The 15,973-nt window shown below is 38.0% G+C and overlaps 2 protein-coding genes across 6 annotated transcripts in view; one reads left to right on the top strand and one right to left on the bottom strand.

Moving 5' to 3' along the window:
• Positions 1-40: 40 nt before the first annotated feature.
• On the top strand, positions 41-11,052 carry CUNH22orf23 (chromosome unknown C22orf23 homolog). Of its 4 annotated transcripts, none has more exons than XM_039333529.1 (8): positions 59-104; positions 3,811-4,000; positions 4,573-4,698; positions 5,398-5,460; positions 6,066-6,248; positions 7,545-7,676; positions 9,840-9,940; positions 10,164-11,052. In XM_039333529.1, exons 2-8 carry the CDS (start codon positions 3,961-3,963, stop codon positions 10,284-10,286), a joined length of 768 nt encoding a protein of 255 aa, XP_039189463.1. In that variant the 5' UTR covers positions 59-104; positions 3,811-3,960; the 3' UTR covers positions 10,287-11,052. The 4 variants fall into 4 exon arrangements, with proteins under 4 accessions (XP_039189464.1, XP_039189463.1, XP_039189462.1 ...); XM_039333528.1 differs by lacking the exon at positions 59-104 and adding an exon at positions 113-519; XM_039333530.1 differs by lacking the exon at positions 3,811-4,000 and having other exon boundaries at positions 41-104.
• A 97-nt stretch (positions 11,053-11,149) lies between these two features.
• Positions 11,150-15,973, bottom strand: part of MICALL1 (MICAL like 1) — a 38,794-nt gene continuing 33,970 nt past the window's right edge. For both annotated transcript variants that reach the window (XM_039333521.1, XM_039333520.1), the window contains exons 14-16: positions 15,266-15,380; positions 14,752-14,798; positions 11,150-13,020 (exon numbers count right to left, since the gene is read on the bottom strand). In XM_039333521.1, the coding sequence (XP_039189455.1) occupies positions 12,899-13,020; positions 14,752-14,798; positions 15,266-15,380 (284 nt within the window). In that variant the 3' untranslated portion in view covers positions 11,150-12,898. The remainder of the gene's footprint in view (positions 13,021-14,751; positions 14,799-15,265; positions 15,381-15,973) is intronic.

Genomic DNA, 15,973 nt, shown 5'->3' with positions numbered 1-15,973 from the left:
CGTCAAAGAGCACGCAGAGTGCGAATACTTCCGAGGTCAGATTTGACGTTGGCGGAAGCGAGTGCCGGAGATGGTTGTCATGGTGACGGGAGCCGCCAATTCGGGTAAGAGAAGGAAAATTAAGATTTTTCCTTTGCGAACCTCTCTCGCTTCCCACTTTATATTCCTATCCCTCCAGAAAAGGGAGCCGTGATGTGGGAATAGTTGACATGGGGTGCATGCAAGCCGAGATTTCACGCGTCCGTTTTAGTTGCCTGGTTGCAACTCCACTAAGTTAAAATTGCACCTTGATGTCAAGTACGGTGCAATGGCTGGAATAAGATGGCGGTTGCAATTGTTGTCCATGATGTAGCGCAAATGTCTCGAGTTTTTGCCTTAAAACGTCAGTTTGGATTTTCTACATGCAGTCCATAATACTGTACAAATGAATATGCAGTTGGAAAAAGTGGCGTACAGCTGGTCCACGACTTACGACTACAATTGAGCCCAAACTTTGTTGCTAAGCAAGACAGTTTTAAAGTGAGTTTTGCCCCATTTTATGACCTTTCTTGCCAGTTGTTAAGTGACTCACTGCAGTTGTTAAGTTAGTAACATAGGTTGTTAAGTGAATCTAGCTTCTTCATTGACTTTGCTTATCGGGTTGCAAAAGGTGATCACATTACCCTGGGACACTGCAACCGTCATAAATATTATGAGTCAGTTGCCAAGCTTCCGAATTTTGGTCATATGACTATGGGTATTCTGCAATGGTCATAAGTGTGAAAAATGGTCATAAGTCACTTTTTCAATACCATTGTAACTTCGTATTGCCACTAAATGAGCACTACATGTATTCCAATAGGCAAAAACTGGTATCTCTCCTGCCATTTCAGTGATGCCTAGGAGGATTCAGATTGTTGGGGGTAATATGCTAGCTCTGTAAACTGCTTAGAGAGGGCTGTAAAGCACTGTGAAGTGGTATATAAGTCTAAGTGCTATTGCTATTTATGAGACTGTTGTGTTTTGATTGTGTTACCAGAACAATGCTGGGGAGTAAGTAATAGTAGTAAAGTTGGAAGGGACCTTGGAGGTCATCTAGTCCAACCCCCTGCTCAGGCAGGAAACCCTACACCATTTCGGACAAATGGCTGTCCAGTCTCTTCTTAAAAACTTCAGTGTTGGAGCATTTACTGCTTCGGGAGGCAGGCTGTTCCACTGATTAATTGTTCTCACTGTCAGGAAGTTTCTCCTTAGTTCTAGGTTGCTTCTCTCCTTGATTAGTTTCCACCCGTTGCTTCTTGTCCTGCCTTCAGGTGCTTTTGAAAATAGATTAATTCCCTCTTCTTTATGGCAGCCCCTGAGATATTGGAATACTGCTATCATGTCCCCCCTTGTCCTTCTCTTCGTTAAACTAGACATACCCAATTCTAGCAACTGTTCCTTATATGTTTTAGCCTCCAGTCCCCTAATCATCTTTGTTGCTCTTCTCTGTACTCTTTCTAGAGTCTCAACATCTTTCTTACATCGTGGTGACCAAAACTGGATGCAGTATTCCAAGTGTGGCCTTACCAAGGCATTGAAGAGTGGTATTAATACTTCACGTGATCTTGATTCTATCCTCTGTTAATGCAGCCTAGCACTGTGTTGGCCTTTTTGGCAGCTGCAGCACACGGCTGGCTCATATTTAGGTGATTGTCTACTAGGACTCCGAGGTCCCTCTCACAGTTACTACTATTGAGCATGGTGCCACCTATGCTGTACTTGTGCATTTGGTTTTTCTTGCCTAAATGTAGAACCTTGCTTTTTCACCATTGAATTTCATTTTGTTAGTTAGTGCCCAGTGTTCAAGTCTGTCCAGATACTTCTGTATCTTAAGCCTGTCTTCTGGAGTGTTGGCTATTCCTGCCAGCTTGGTGTCGTCTGCAAATTTGATGAGTTCCCCATCTATCCCTTCATCCAAATCGTTGATGAAAATGTTGAAGGGTACTGGGCCCACAACAGAGCCCTGGGGCACCCCACTACACACTTCCCTCCATATAGATGCAGTTCCATTGAGGACCATTCGCTGAGTATGGCCAGTCAGCCAGCTACGGATCCATCTGGTGGTGATTCTGTCTACCCCACATTTTTCTATCTTATCAAATAGTAGGTTGTGATCTACTTTATCAAATGCCTTACTGAAGTCCAAGTAAATTATGTCCACAGCATTCCTCTGATCCACTAATTTTGTCACTTGGTCAAAGAAGGCAATAAGATTTGTCTGGCATGATCTATTTTTGACAAACCCATGTTGGCTTTTAGTAATGACTTTGTTTGCCTCTAGGTGTTCATTGATTCATTGTTTGATTATCTTTTCTAGGATCTTCCCAGGTATTGAGGTCAGGCTGATAGGTCTGTAATTTCCTGGATCCATTTTTTTTCCTTTTTTGAGATGGGAACTACATCAGCTCTTTTCCAGTCCTCTGGTAGTTCCCCTGTGTTCCAGGATCTTTGAAAAATATAGTTCAGTGGCTCCGATATTACATCTGCCAGTTCCTTGAGAACTCTGGGGTGTAATCCATCTGGTCCTGGCGATTTGAACTCATCTAGGCTGGACAGGTGCTCCCTAACCATTTTCTTGCCTATCTTAACTTGTGTTTCTGTTTTGTTTTTTATGGCACTATTTTTTATAGGTTGGTCTGTTTTTTCCCTTTGTGTAAAGACAGATGCAAAAAAACGAGTTAAATAGTTCTGCTTTCTCCCTGTTGCTTGTCACCTTCTTGCCACTTCCACCCACTAATGGACCAATCATTTCCTTCACTTTTTTCTTGTTTTTTACATGTTGAAAGAAGATTTTTTTGTTATTTTTGACTTTGGTCGCAAGCCTTAGTTCATTTTGAGCCTTGGCTTTCTTCACTTCATCTTTGCAGGCTCGGGCTATTTGCTGATATTCTGACTTAGTTATGTTCCCCTCTTTCCACTTTCTATACTTGTCCTTTTTATCTTTCAATTTGTCAGAGAGTTTTTTATGCAGCCATGCTGGTTTCTTTTGAGAGCTGTTGTTTTTCCTCTTTGTTGGTATTGTGCTAGACTGTGTTTTTATTATTTCATTTTTCAAAATTTCCCAAGTTTCTTGAGTTGTTTTCCCCTTGAGGATTCTCATCCATGGAATCCTTCCCAAGTCCTCTCTAAGTTTATTGAAATTAGCTCTCTTGAAGTCCAAGACTCTAGTTTGACTGTGTTCTATTGCTTGTGCTTCTATAATGTTGAATTCTAATATTGCATGATCACTTCCTCCCAGGGTTCCTATGGCTTCAACACCGTCTATCATTTCATCTCTGTTAGTGAGAATTAGATCCAAAATGGCTAATCCCCTAGTTCCCTTCTCTACTTTTTGGGAGACAAAGTTGTCTGCTAGGTTTGCCAGGAATCTGTTTGATCTTCCACTTGGTGCGGAGTTTGTCTCCCAGTTGATGTCAGGGTAGTTAAAGTCCCCCATTACTATTGTGATGTGCTTCCTACATACCTTAGTTAGCTGACTAGCAAAAAGTTCATCTATTTCCTCTGTTTGGTTGGGTGGTCTGTAGTATACACCTAGCAGACAACTTTGTCTCCCAAAAAGTAGAGAAGGGAACTAGGGGATTAGCCATTTTGGATCTAATGGTGAGCCAGCAAATAATGTATTGCCATTATATTAATGTGTTTATATTAATTTATGAACATGAAAAGGCTACTATTGCCAAAATCTTCCACTTTACACGTGACTTTGTCTTTGTCTTTCCATATTATTTCATTTGGTTACTGTATAAATGTTTTTTGAGATTATACACTCATTGATATTTTTTCAAATAGAGAAAAATTACACTGACACAGGAGGTAATAATAAAAATAATACAGCAAGAAGGGAATTCAAATGATCATGCTGTCTTGGGTCTTTCAAGAAGGCTTTCTACTAGCAAATTTACCAGATGAAGTGATTAGAATGTTCTGGAATCACACAATATGGTAGTTGCCAAGGGAAAATACACAGTCCTGGGAAAAGGTATAGTAGCTTTAAGGAGGTGCAATACAAGTTCAATATGCACATCCTGCATGCTCTGAAAATATCTTTTTGTCTTAAAATTGGAAGTGCTACATAGCTTTAAAAAGTATATGCTGCCAGACATAACTTGTTAGAGAAATTCAGAATATCCAGTGTTCCTTGGAACCCCTCCTGTTTAAGATTTCAATTAAAATCTTCAACTGAATATTCTGCCCATATTTTAAAGTCTAAAAATATGGCTTTGTCCTTTGGTCTGGGGCCCCAACAGTGGCTTACTATTTTGTGGGTGGCTGCCAGGTGGCTAACAGAGAAGATCTTGGCTTTTAACTTTTAACTTCCTTATTGAATTTTTCTAATTGTAACTGTTTTCAGCACTTTTTATCTTTTCATTCTATTTTAAGCCTCCCAAAGTTGCTGTATGAGCAACACAGGCAGCATAGAATTTTAATAAATAAAATAAATATGACAAATAAACACTGGTGAAAAATCAGTAGGAGAAATAAAGATGTGATCTTAAAAACTGTTTTAATGTTTGAGATGTGATCTTAATAACTATAGATCTCTTTATCAAGTTCTTTCAGGATATTGTATTACAATGGCTTCTCAAGAGAGGATCAGGCCTGTGGTAAAAGGAACTGGATTTTGGCATGTTCCCACTGTGAAAGAATATAGCCAGGAAACGCAAGAGCTGTTAAAAGGTAATCAAGCAGAATAGAAAAGTATCTCGGGAAGTAATCTCCTCAGTCCTGGTTATTATCTTGTTGCATTTTAAAACTACTATCTAAATTACTGTTTGTACAAATTGAGAATGTTAAGTTAAGGATCCCTAGTCTTTGATGATTTTAGTGACTGTAGAAAAAAGCCTGTGTTGAATATCTTCCTTAATATGTTATAAATTCTTGCATACCTTTCTCCACAGCAGCTAATCACAAGATCTAGTCATGCCAATAAAGTTATAAGTTGAAAACTGGTTACAGGAAAAAATACAGCCTTTTGAATATTACTTGTTTAAAGTAAAAAAAAAACAGAAAAAAATTCACTTTGGATTTCTGTATTCCAGAATAACAACAATAATAAAAAATAGTTTTGTGGAGAAAACCCGTTGTTGCAATTGGTTAGATATTCTGAAAAGGGTTTTGAATATTAATTATGCTATAGTATTCTACAATTGGATGCCCTTCAATTATATTTATATCCAAAAGAGAGCAGGAAGACATCTCATTGGAAAAGGCTGCTATATATAGATTGGACTATAGCTTTTTAGCATTTGTGGGTATCTGTTCTCAAGGTATCTGTTCTCAAGTACCTTTTTATATGTAGGTACTGTTTGGGTAAATCTGTTTCTGCAAAGGTAGTGATGTTGTTGCTGATCTGTATAGATATTTTTTCTCTTTCAGTGATGATGCAAGAATCTAAGCTTACTTGTTTCCAGCAACGCCATCTTGTAAATTGCATGAAACGTAAGTATGCCTTTTTAAAGTCTACAAAGCTATTAGTTCTGGTTTTCGGATTTCTAAATTTAGTTCAGCCACTTGACTTCCTCCAGCTAAAAAAAACAAACTGTTCCCTTGCAAAAGAAATGTATATAAACTCAGGAAGTGAACAGAACATTAGTAGAATTGAGTTAAGTCAGATGATGGATACTTCTTAATAAACTCTAGTTTATCCAACTCTCTAGAACCATAAGGAATCTTCTGTAAAAGTTTGGGATTTTCAGCATGTATTATAAAGGTAGGTCGAGGGACTATTTAGTTTTAAATAATTCTGAATTCATATTAAAACATGAATCATTCCTATTATACATTTTCTTTTATGCGTTTATAAGAAGCCAATTTACAGAATCCTTCCTGAAATATTAAATTGGAACACATATTTGTACTTAGCAATTTAATCTTGGGGTCAAATCTAGACACTGCCAAGAATACTACATGGACATATCTAAGAAGCTGACAGAGACTGAGTTTGGCTGAAAGGAGACTCTGCCATGTATACTTAAAATAGTACAGGCATGCCACCAGCTTTACATTTACTTCCTTTCTGACCAATCTTTGCCCTTCTTTCTTAGGTGGTGATGCTTTCCCCATACAGTGTTATCCAACATCCAGCAAAGAACCAGAGCTTCCAAAGCCTGTATCATCAAAGATTATTTTGACCACCAGTCCCTTTGGTAGACCTCACCTCCGGCCTGCAGAAATTTGTCGTGCAGGAAATGCATATATCAGAGAAAAATTCAAACCTCAAGCCACTCGTAAGCAAGAAACATTTGCAAATGATAAATGCAGGAATCGAGAGATAAATAACGATGATTATATTTATTATTTACAAGTAATCTTTGTTCAGCTACTGTACTGCCTGGGCAGCAACCACTTGTTACCACAGTGTTGAAAATTACTTTACAACCTATGAAAATATAACTTTACAACCAATGACCACATTTATGTTCACCATTTCACACAGAACATGTTGTCCATTGCCTGATCTGCTTTTTTTTTTCTTTACCTCCTTTACAGTACAAAAGGATTGCCTAAGCTGCTTCTCTCTTCAATGCAGAGGGTCACTGAAAAGTGCTAACCCCAATTCTGTGATTTTAATTACTTGATTAGAACCCTGGATCTGCACAGTTGCTGTCTGAAATTGACAAGACCATAATCGATGTTTCACTCATTTTTTTGCATCCTAAGTGGCTCAAGCCTCCCATGTGTGCTAGGCAAACAGCTGATGATCCACATTGTGTGCCTGCTTACTTCTTATAATCTCTTCCTCTCCAGTGAATGTAGATACAAACATGAATGAACTAATTCCCTTGCTAATTATCCCAGTACTAAAGTGAGCACCCAAAATGGTGAAAAGGAGCCCTAAGATTTGCCCTTTTACCTGGCTTCCTTGTGAGTCAAGTTCCAGAAGCCTTCCCTGCTGTTTGAGGTCATATCCTTTTGATGTTGTAAAGCTGATGTAAAATTGTAAACACAGTGACATATTTTTTCTGCTTAGCTACCATTTTGCTTAATGACTGATTGGTGGTTCCCAGTTGCAGTAGTTAAAGAAGGACTATCCGCTGAAAGGCTTGATGAATCTAAATGATCTGCCAGATTAGTGCAACTCTTCAGAGAGAAATGTCTGAGAAAGAATATGATAACCAAGGGAATGTCTTGTGTGCACAAGTACTAAAATTCTCTCCATTTAGCAGTCTCAACTGCTGCCATTTGTGTATCAGGATTCATTTGTACTCATTTGCTTAGACATTTTAAATTTGTCTTCTTTTGAACACAGTCTGTTCTTTATGTTTTGCATTGTGTGGTAATTTTTATTTACTATTTAGTAGGTTAGGATAAGTTTGGTCAGAAAGAATAGTTTTCCTACAACCATTAATATATAAATGTTTGAGTTTTGAATCAATGCTTGAGCATCAATCTTCAGCAATCCAAAATTCAAACAAGTCCATGGTCCTTCTTCCCAAATGTGAAGGGGGGGGGGGACAGTGAGCTATCCTCTCCAGGATAGTTTATTTTTATAAACAGTAATAATATTTCTTTTGTATTTACAGGAGACCTGGAGAAGGAGAAAGAAAGACTGCAAAACATCTTAGCAACAGGAAAGGACAAAGTGGAGAAGAAAACTCAAAAGAAACCAGTCAAGGTAGAAGAAACAGTACTAGAGCTGGACCGATTTGATGAATGTAAGTAGACCTCCTTAGTTAAAAGGATGCACTCTGGTAGGGTTCATGCCATACATTAGCCTAGGATAAAAGGTTGGTTGTAGTTCAGGAACTCAAACATTTACACCCACAGGCACCACTGGAATACAGATATAATACAAAGAACTGCAATAGAAGGACTGTGGCAAAAGAAAGCAAAGATGGTACCAATAGTAATAGGTACATTATGTGCAATCCTAAAACAATTGGATCACTATTAGAACATCATCAGCACTGACAAAATCCCCATCAGTCAATTGTAAAAGGCAGCGGTACTTGAAACAGCTTACCTCCTGCAACAATACCTTTAACACTATCAAAAATTTGCCTATAACCAGTCCTTGAAAAGACTCAATTGATTGATAAAAATACCAAATCCAATGTAAATATTTGGCTGTGTGATGATCCCTAATTTATAATGCTAATCCACTTACTGAATTGGCATCATACATTGAAACAGAAGATAAGCAAACGTGCTATGTTCATATAGTATGCCATCACTAAAAACTAAGATTAGCTCTAACCAAGTTAGATGTTAGATCCACACCATTAGGATGTGTAAAATGCAGCTTCTAAGAATTGATCTGATCTGATTAAAGCATGTTCTATGAATACTGCCTGTTTGTAGCTAGTAGAGATTTATTCCCTCCCGCTTGTCTCCTTAAATTCTGAGCACTGTCAAATTGGTGACTTATGTGCTATATTGTCTTTGCAAAAGATTACTCATACTTCCAGGATGAAGCACAGAAAACAACCCTTATCCCACTAATGCAGTATGGCAGAATCATTACTTTAGCATAGTGTTGTAGACTACTACCCAGGATGACACCAAACCATTTGATGCAACAGTTTCTAGAATGCTTTGATATACAGAGGACTTCATGGTCGACTCAATGACTGTAAGGTGCCCAGGTCCTCTGGTTGTAAAATAAGCCCAAATCACCACCCTTCCACTACCGTGCTTGACAATTGGTATGAGATGTTTGTGCTGATATTTGGTGTTTGCCAAACATGGCACTGTGCATTATGGCCAAACATCTTTAATCTCATCTGTCTAAAGGACAGTGTTCTAGAAGACTTGTGATTTGTTCAGATGCAACTTTGCAAACCGAAGCTGTGCAGCCATGTTCTTTTTAGAAGAAAAGAGGCTTTCTCCTGGTAACCCTTCCAAAAAAACCATACTTTAGTTTTTTGTAATTGTACTGTCATGAACTTCAACATATAACATGCTATATGAAGCCTATAGAGTCTGAGATGTAACTCTTGGATTTTTTGCAATTTCTGTGACCTTTGCACGGCCTGACCTTGGGGTGAAGTTACTGAGACAGCCACTCCTGGGAAAATTGGAAACTGCCTTGAATGTTTTCCACTTGTGAATAATCTTCCTCACTGTAGAATGATGGATTTTAAATTGTTTGGAAATGGCCTTATAATCCTCCCCAGACTGATGGGCAGCAACAATTGTTTCTCTAAGATCATTGCTGATGTCTTTCCTCTTTGGCATTGTGTTAACACATACCTCAATACTGAAGACCAGCAAACTCCTAAACCTTGGGCTTTTATAGAGATAGTCACACTTGCTGATGATCAACTGATCGAGGATACTTGATTAGCAGCACCTGGCTGCTATTTAGCCTCTTCATAGCTATGAAAGCAGTAAGGCTGTACTTAGTTCTTCACATACAGCTGCTCTGTTTTGGCTTTCTTTTTGTAAAATAACATGGTGTAATATGTCATGTGTTCTTGTTCATCTGAGGTTAGATTTATCTACTTTTAAGAACTGCTAAGGACCAAATGATTTTTTTTACTATGTCCTGATATGTAAAACCATAGAACTCAAAGAGGGTGCACTTTCTTTTTCACATCACTATATATCACATTGCATCTATTTTCCCCCAATGGAAGCGGTGGTCATGAACAGGTTTAAATAGCATACAGAGAATTAAGGTAGCATGTTTCAGTGTTTTTTATTTCATGTTGATGCTGTTGCAAGCCTCCCAGGGTTATGACCCATAAGATGGGCTGCTACAGACGTCTTTTAAATAAAATAAATGGGAAATTAATTATTCAGACTTCAGAAGAACAACTATGTTCCTGCCCCTTAAGTCTTTCATTCCACATTGCTTCATTTGTCTTTGTGCTTAGTGGTGAATGAAATTCAAGATCGACAAAATTTCCTGTCAGAAATGGAAGCTTTGGGACAGAGCAAAGCGTATCAAGGAATTATCCAAACTGAAATATCACAGGTACTTCATAATTCTGACCTTAAATGCAATCTTTTTTTCATTTGAAAATTGGATATGATGATATTTTGAGAAAGTGTGAAAAGATTTGGCAGAGGGGCCTTTTAAAAATGTTAAAGTGGAGGTGGTAATACATCTTCATCTGGAGTAAGACTTGTGTATTACCTTGTAAGAAAATTAAAATTTATTGAATTCTTATTATGTTTCCTTTTTCTGCTGTTTGCAGAAGCTCCGGGAGATGGAGATGATTGACAAACAGAGAACAGCAGAACTAAAAGGGGCAATAGCCAAGTCTTTCAATATAGGCATCAAACATGACAATCCAAGCACGGTTCAAGTAGACCAATAGTTCCCCCCCCACCTCCCCCCACACCTAAGGATATAACTCCTTCTCCCTTACTTTTTCTGCAGACGTAAGAGAATGTGAAGAATATTTTATTAGTACAGTTTTTACTCTTTTGTGGCAAGTACCTATAGAATATATTTAATGTCCAGAAATATTTATGACTCTGGAAAAGTAGGAACAACCTGTTTCAATATGTAATGGCAGGAAGCCTTTTCAAAAATGTGATCCAGGAACAAAAGGATTCAAATGAATCACAAGGTTAGAATGAGCATCAGCTTGCTTGCCTTGACAAACAAGAGGAAAGGATTTCTACATACTTCATCTCTGGAAAAAAGCATCTATGTTTCTACCATTTATGTGCTGCTGTTTTTTAGAATTAGAATAGATCAAAAATATTTTATATATGATTCTGCCATCAACTGGGAAGCTGCTTCCACTCAAAATTTGTTTCTCACTCAGCATATAACTCTTAAGTGAACAGTGGTGACTCTATTGGAGTAAGAAAGAGAAAATTGGAAGATTTTAGATGGCAGTTATTTTTGATGAATGCTTCTTCAGTAAAATTACAGACATAGGACCATTTTCATTATGACTAAGTGACTGTTCACATGTCTGTCACTTGTTAAAAAAAGACTTAATATCACAAAAGTAATTGGACAGGAGTTAAGGGATGTTTTTTTCATTGACACACTTTTTGCTTTGGTCCAGTTCACTTTTGATAGCTGTATATTACTCCACTTGTAAAAAAAATAAATAAAAGTCCACAGAATTTTGTAATTTTCTATTTTTCATTCCATATACCGTAATGTATTGTGTTCACTTTCTGCCAAGACATCTCGAACTATAGAAACAAATACAAAATATAGTGGTTTTATTGGTTTTATTGATTTCATCTGTGCCCATCAGTGGAGATTGCAATTAACACAGGATAATTATGTTCACCGGAATCCGATATTTTCTGATGGGAATGTATCTGATGACATTTTAAAAGATTGACTGTTTTGTTTTTTATAAGAGAGAAAGTTATGCATTGGACCACCTTGTAGCTAAGAGCAAGAATCTTGTAGAGGCTGAGAAGGTGGTCCCAATCAGAGCTGACACCACCAATGAATTTGGTTCTGCTTTGAAAGGGTCTAACCCCTAACTGCTGCTTTCCAGATGTGTTGAATTATCCATCACCCCCAACTAATATTAAAATGATATACTGGCTGACAAGATGTAAATGGTAGTATAACACATCTGGAGGGCTCCAAGTTAGGGAGGGCATTCCAGGCTGAATATCTCAGTCAAGGACTATTTGCCAATTCATCACATTTGAATAAAGCAGCACAGCAATTTGCTAATATGAATTCAAACCAACACCTATAATATTATCAACATTTAACTCAGACCAAACAAACATCTCAATAAATAGTCCCTCAAGTTAAAGAAGCCAGAAGAGGAAAAAAAGATATTCTCCCCTCTGAATTCATACATACAAACAAAACTAAAACAAAGCTGAAAGTCAGGTAGAGGATGGGAGTTTGGCTACAAAAATTATAACTCTTAGGGGAAAAAAAACATGCCCATAAAACCTGAGGGGAGGGAGCTAAGAATGAATTACAATGGTACCTTGTTGATACTGAATACAGCCTGACATCCTCTTCTGGCCCTAATGTTTGGCAGGCAATGAGTTATTGTCCCAGTCTGCTGTGTCCCCTGATATATATAGCAGCAGCAGCAACTAATGGGATTAAAAAGATCCAGTTGTTTTCCATTCACACCTGGACAAATCTACCCTCTGATAGCATGGCTGGTCATGCTGGGAACTGCAATTTGCTTTACAACACATGCCATCGCTGTCTTAACCTTTCCTCTGAGGTTTGTTAATTGGTTGCCAAGACAATCGGCATTCACAGCATAGTATCTTCTTTGGTGGCAGAGAAATCTTCCAGAAATAGAGTATTGGTTAGATTTTTGGCTGTTTTTGCAGACTTTATAATAGACGTTTCTGGGGTCAATATATAGTATTTTAAAAACTTAAGCCCACAATAATAATCTGCCCTGAAAGCCCAATTTTTTTTTGAATGATCAAAGAAGAGAAAAAGAATAAGAAAAGGAATTCAGAAGAGATATCCAGAGGCTCCCAAACTGCAATGGGGATTCTCTTCTTCCTCCCTCCCCCAAGAAATTATTAGGCACATGTGACTATCACAGTTAAAGGAGAACAATTAGTGCAACTTTCCCCAAGACACTCATGATTAAAAGTTCTGAACAGTCAAAGATATAATAGGTGCACAACTGAGGAAGTCTAAAGCTATTTTATTTGTCCATTCCCATCCCACCTTGAAAGAGAAAATGGCAAACAGCTTCTTCCTCCATGTCTGCCCCTATGTAATGTGCTCATAAGACTTGCCATATTTCCCCCTTCTCTAGGCAAAGGAACACCTGCTGCTGGAAGGTAGTAGGATTTTTACAAGATAAAGCCAGCTTTGGTGTATGGCAAGGCACAACCTCTTTTTAAAAAATGGGCAAAAGCAGGAAGCCATCCTACTTGCCAGGTATGCCCAGCTAAATGGGGCTGAGCAGTCAAAGAGACTAGCAGCTCGTCCTTGCTCTTCTAGCTGCCAGCTGCTTTAGCTTTTTTCTTTGGGGGATCTGCTTTTTGAGTCAGGTTTATTTCCAAGTAACTTCAGCACTTTCATTGGTTTGAATTTTCCTTTCTTCTTGTTATCTGCCTCAGAGTCCCTGTGAAATTCTGGAGAGAGAAAGGATTAGGGTTAGTGGAATGCAATGTGGAGAGAGGAAGGGGAGATTAGGAGCAGAGAAAGCTCACTTAGAATCAGTTATACCAGTCAACTGTCTTTGCCTAAACTGAACAAAATTGCAAAGCTCTTGGTTTCAGAAACAATTCTTCCTAAGCCTACCTCCTCAAGCACTGAACTAGCCCAATGTCCTTTCTATACATATGGAAAGGCTTTCTTAGAATACAGATGCTTAAGCAATACGTCCAGAAAATGCCTCAATGACAGGATTTACAGGAATGTAAATTTTACATTTTAAAATTTATATTTAGTGATTGTAATATTCAAAACTTGTACATGCCTATTATCTAAGAATATAAATTTATTTATCTGCATGTTTTCTAAAATTTTGATCAGCTTGGAATCAGAGCTAGCAAAGTTTACAGAGGTAGCAAAGTTTACAGAATTTTGATCAGCTTGGAATCAGAGCTAGCAAAGTTTACAGAATCAGATTTTTTTTCCCTCCTGTATTGGATTAAGAAAGATTTTCAGATGGCAAATATTAAGACCACAACAGCCACTGAACATGTTCATTACTCAATCTGCACCACTCTGGGAATGAAAATAGAATCTCAATTTAGAATTATTACAGTGTGCTCAGAATCAACCGGCATGTATGCTGCGATTCTCCAGGTCAAAGAAAAAATTATGTTCTCTTGGCAATGAGCTGTTCTTGTTACAGAACAAGCTTCTAGTGTTTATGACTGAAAAAGTTTTGAAAACATAATAAAACCCCAGATCACAAAAGGAGCCTGGATTTCCAATATTTTGGGCAGAACTTCTATGACTTCTATCTGTTTTTGCTCCACAGCTATCAAAATCAATGTGAAATAACAAAATTAAGTGCACATCCCTAAAAAATGTTTATGACTTGCATTCTTTCCTTAAGATATCTGCTTCAAAGGAAAGGAGGATTGCCCTCTTCTAAACTGGCACTGGAGGAGAAAGGCAGATCTAGATTCATTGGTACAATTCCTCAGTTTACCTCCTCTTTTCACATAGCTTTCTCTGATCCCTAAGCTAAAAGTGATTTGCTACTCCTGTGTTAGCAAAGGGAAATACCCTTGACCGAAGAGCGGTACATTCCTTCTCTCTGGGATGGTCGTCCTCTTCCACCAAGCGTGCAGCTTCATGAGGGACGCACATGGAGAGCCAGATCAGCTAAATCAACCCTGGCGATCAATGGGGTGACAGATGTCGCAGCCAGATCACCCTCACATCCATCAATGGCAAAGGGAAAGAAGCTAAACCAACACAACTTCCCTCTCCCTTGGTTCATGGTAGCAAATGTGCTGCCCCTTTTGGCAAAGATGTTCCCTAACAACAGAGAAAGTGTGCCAACACCACATATTGCCAAAGCCAGTTTAGGATGAAGAAACATTACTTTATATTCCCCACTTCCAATTCCTCCCATCTGCAAGAAGCAAGAAGTGTACTTTGCTGCTATGATGTGTTGTGGAAAAGAGGGTAAGTTACCTAGATGTATTTGGTTTGTATTTTATACCTAATTATACAATTAGCTTTTGTCAGGATAGAACTGAAGTTGACTTGGGTACAGACATTTAACATATTTTGTACAGAAAACAAACATATTTAATTAGTAGTTGAACAACAATATCAGTGCATAATTCTGCAAACAACAACTGCATCTGAAACTGGGAAGTCTGACTGGATCTCATTCTTACCTTTTTTTTTAATCATGGCTTCCAACATTTTATCCTCCTCTTCCTCCCTAGCAAAACAAGAAAATCAGATTTTGTTTTAGTCAACGTAGCCAAAGTGGGATTGATTAGAACAACAACAAACCAGAGATGAGCTATTATTTGGTGTCTAAAGTCTGAATTTAATATTTAAGCAGGTGAAGATCCAAAGAGGGAAAATGCATCACACACATGCTGTGGCCTGGATTTTCAATTAAAAAAAGTTTTTAAGTTGTATTAAATCTATTTTGGGATATCCATTACAGTCTGTGAATGTATAGCTAATGGTGGCAGAGGATTCCTGGAGCCCACCCCTCTCCTACATATACTAACACTACTCTTTTGCTCAAATTACTAGCATCACCTGGCTTTGCTTATCAAAGAATTAATAGTAAGAATCACACATGCAATTATGCTTTGCGGTGCTACTATCAACATTTCTCAGGCCAATTGTTTGCAATGAACCAAAGATTCACCCATTTGCTTTTCATTTCACTACCTTTGCCGATCCTCATCCAGACTGTTAACAATGGCATTCCGTTGTTCAATAATGGTTACAAGCTCCTCCATCAATACTTTCTCTCTGATCCGGTCATCATCTGTCCAGTCTTTATCTAGCACGCAACAGAAAAAGAGGAGACATATTATATAATAAAGACAACTTATGGTCTATGAAATGTTACATGAGAAAAGTGATTTTGACCCCCCCCCCATTATGAGTCTTCTTTAATACGTATTATAAAGTGCTGAGACTGGGCAAAGTTTGCTTGTCTATCTTTCTGTATAGTGGCATCTTCAGTAACATAGCACCAGGATTCTGTAGAAATCCACTGCCATCAGAACAGGCTATAGTAGATTAATACTAGGCAGATTCCTATATTTTAGGTGCCTGAAAATGAACAATGAGCTGACCAAAAATATATTAAAAGGCGGGATTAAATAATAATAATCCGAAAACATTTGGATCACCACTTGAACACCATTGGTATCGACAAAATCACTATCAGTCAATTGCAAACGGCAGCTTTATTTGGAAGAGCTTGCATCCTGTGACAATACCTTTAACACGATCAAACAACATCTGCCTATCCCAGGTCCTTGGGAGATAATTGATAGGTGTATAAAAATGCCAAATCCAGTCTAAACATCTGGCTGATTATGTGACTATGATTATTATTATCATTTATATTAAAAGATCAACTGTGGA

This window comes from Crotalus tigris, unplaced genomic scaffold (genome assembly GCF_016545835.1).
Source record: "Crotalus tigris isolate CLP2741 ecotype Arizona unplaced genomic scaffold, ASM1654583v1 scf7180000024506.7606697, whole genome shotgun sequence".
Classification (NCBI taxonomy): Eukaryota; Metazoa; Chordata; class Lepidosauria; order Squamata; family Viperidae; genus Crotalus; species Crotalus tigris.
Note: the sequence above shows the minus strand (reverse complement) of the source record. Positions and strands in the feature narration are given on the sequence as shown.